Genomic DNA, 1,740 nt, shown 5'->3' on the forward strand with positions numbered 1-1,740 from the left:
TTAAAAATATAGTTTATTTTTAAATTTTTCTAGGGCCTCTTTTACATCTTTGTTCCTCAAACTATAAATCAGAGGGTTTAACATGGGAATCACGAGGGTGTAAAACAATGAGGTCATTTTGTCTTCATCTAGAGAGTAGGATGAACTCGGCCTGAAATACATGAAGAGCAGAGTTCCCTGGAAAATTGCCACTGCAATTAGGTGGGAAGTGCAGGTGGAGAAAGCTTTGAATCTCCCCTCAGCAGAGTGGATTTTCAAGACTGAAAGTATGATATAACAATAAGAGACAAGAACTCCTGAAATTGTACTCAGCTCAATGAAACCGAAAACAATGAACAACACCAACTCATTGACCTGTATATCAGAGCAGGAAAGGAGGAAAAGTGGAGGTAAGTCGCAGAAGAAATGGTTAATCACATTTGACCCACAGAAACATAAGCGGAATGCTAATGTCGTGTGTATCAGAGCATCTGCCATTCCCACCAGGTAAACCCCAGCCACGAGCAGGGAGCAGACCCTGCTGGACATGCTGACGGCATAGAGCAAGGGGCTGCTGATGGCCTTGTACCGGTCATAGGCCATCACTGCCAGCAGGAGACACTCAGAATCTACAAAGGTACAGAAAACCAAGAATTGCAGAGCACAGCCACAGAAAGAGATTGACTTGTTCGTGGCAAAAAGGTCTACCAGCATCTTAGGGCCGATGGCTGTGGAATAGCAGAGGTCACAGAAGGAGAGGTGGCTGAGGAAAAAGTACATGGGTGTGTGCAGCTGGGGATCCATCCTAATCAGGGTGATCATTCCGAGATTTGCCAAAAGATTGATGAGATAAAAAAGGAAAAACATTGTAAATAGGATCACTTTGTTCTCAGTGTTCTCAGTAATTCCTAAGAAAATGAACTCAGTAAAGGAGGAGCAATTCTCTCCACTCATTCTTCTTTGTTCTTGTCTAAAGTTTTAGCAAGTGATCAAGAAAATGACACCTGGATGTGTAACATTTCTGCACATCTGCAAAATGTCATAAGACAGAGCATGATTTTTTTCTATATTTTTATATTTAGAAAATAATTAATGTCAGGTGTATGTATGCTTGAAGAGGGATAGCTGTATATTAAGCAGTAATAAAAATTATCTGGAATTGAGCTTTGAGAAATAGTGATGTAAATTTAGATATCATTCATGAGGTATGCTACTTTCTACAAGCTCTTCTCTGAGCATTATTTTCCTTATCTCAGTGGGTAGATATCGATAAATTTCACTCTCCTTATCTCTTCAAAATAATTTGTAAGAGACATCAGTGTTAGAGAAGCCAGGTTTAAGACATGAGACTAAGAATTTTCTATGCTTGAAAATATTCACTTGAATACAAAAAATTATTAGAAAATATAATCACAAAATTTATGCTTCTCAAAATCACATGATCAATTTAAGAGTCTTTAACTTAGTTACAGAAACAATGAGTATAACACTGACTAGCATTAATAATGGAGAAGGCAATGGCACCCCACTCCAGTACTCTTGCTTGGAAAATCCCATGGATGGAGGAGCCTGGTGGGCTGAAGTCCATGGGGTCGCGAAGAGTAGGATAGGGCTGAGCGACTTCACCTTCACTTTTCACTTTCATGCATGGGAGAAGGAAATGGCAACCCACTCCAGTGTTCTTGCCTGGAGAATCCCAGGGATGGCAGAGCCTGGTGGGCTGCCGTCTCTGGGGTCACGCAGAGTTGGACACAATTGAGA

The 1,740-nt window shown here is 40.7% G+C and overlaps 1 protein-coding gene across 1 annotated transcript; it reads right to left on the reverse strand.

Annotated features, from left to right (window-relative positions):
- Positions 1-933, reverse strand: LOC104986790 (olfactory receptor 5W2-like). The gene has a single exon (XM_010837473.1). It carries the CDS (start codon positions 931-933, stop codon positions 1-3), a length of 933 nt encoding a protein of 310 aa, XP_010835775.1.
- Positions 934-1,740: the final 807 nt, after the last annotated feature.

Source organism: Bison bison, unplaced genomic scaffold, assembly GCF_000754665.1.
Source record: "Bison bison bison isolate TAMUID 2011002044 unplaced genomic scaffold, Bison_UMD1.0 scf7180017864074, whole genome shotgun sequence".
NCBI classification, from domain to species: Eukaryota; Metazoa; Chordata; class Mammalia; order Artiodactyla; family Bovidae; genus Bison; species Bison bison.

What these genes read in the sequence shown, in the direction of transcription:
- LOC104986790 (XM_010837473.1), bottom strand. Translation starts at nt 933, where the DNA reads ATGAGTGGAGAGAATTGCTCCTCCTTTACTGAGTTCATTTTCTTAGGA.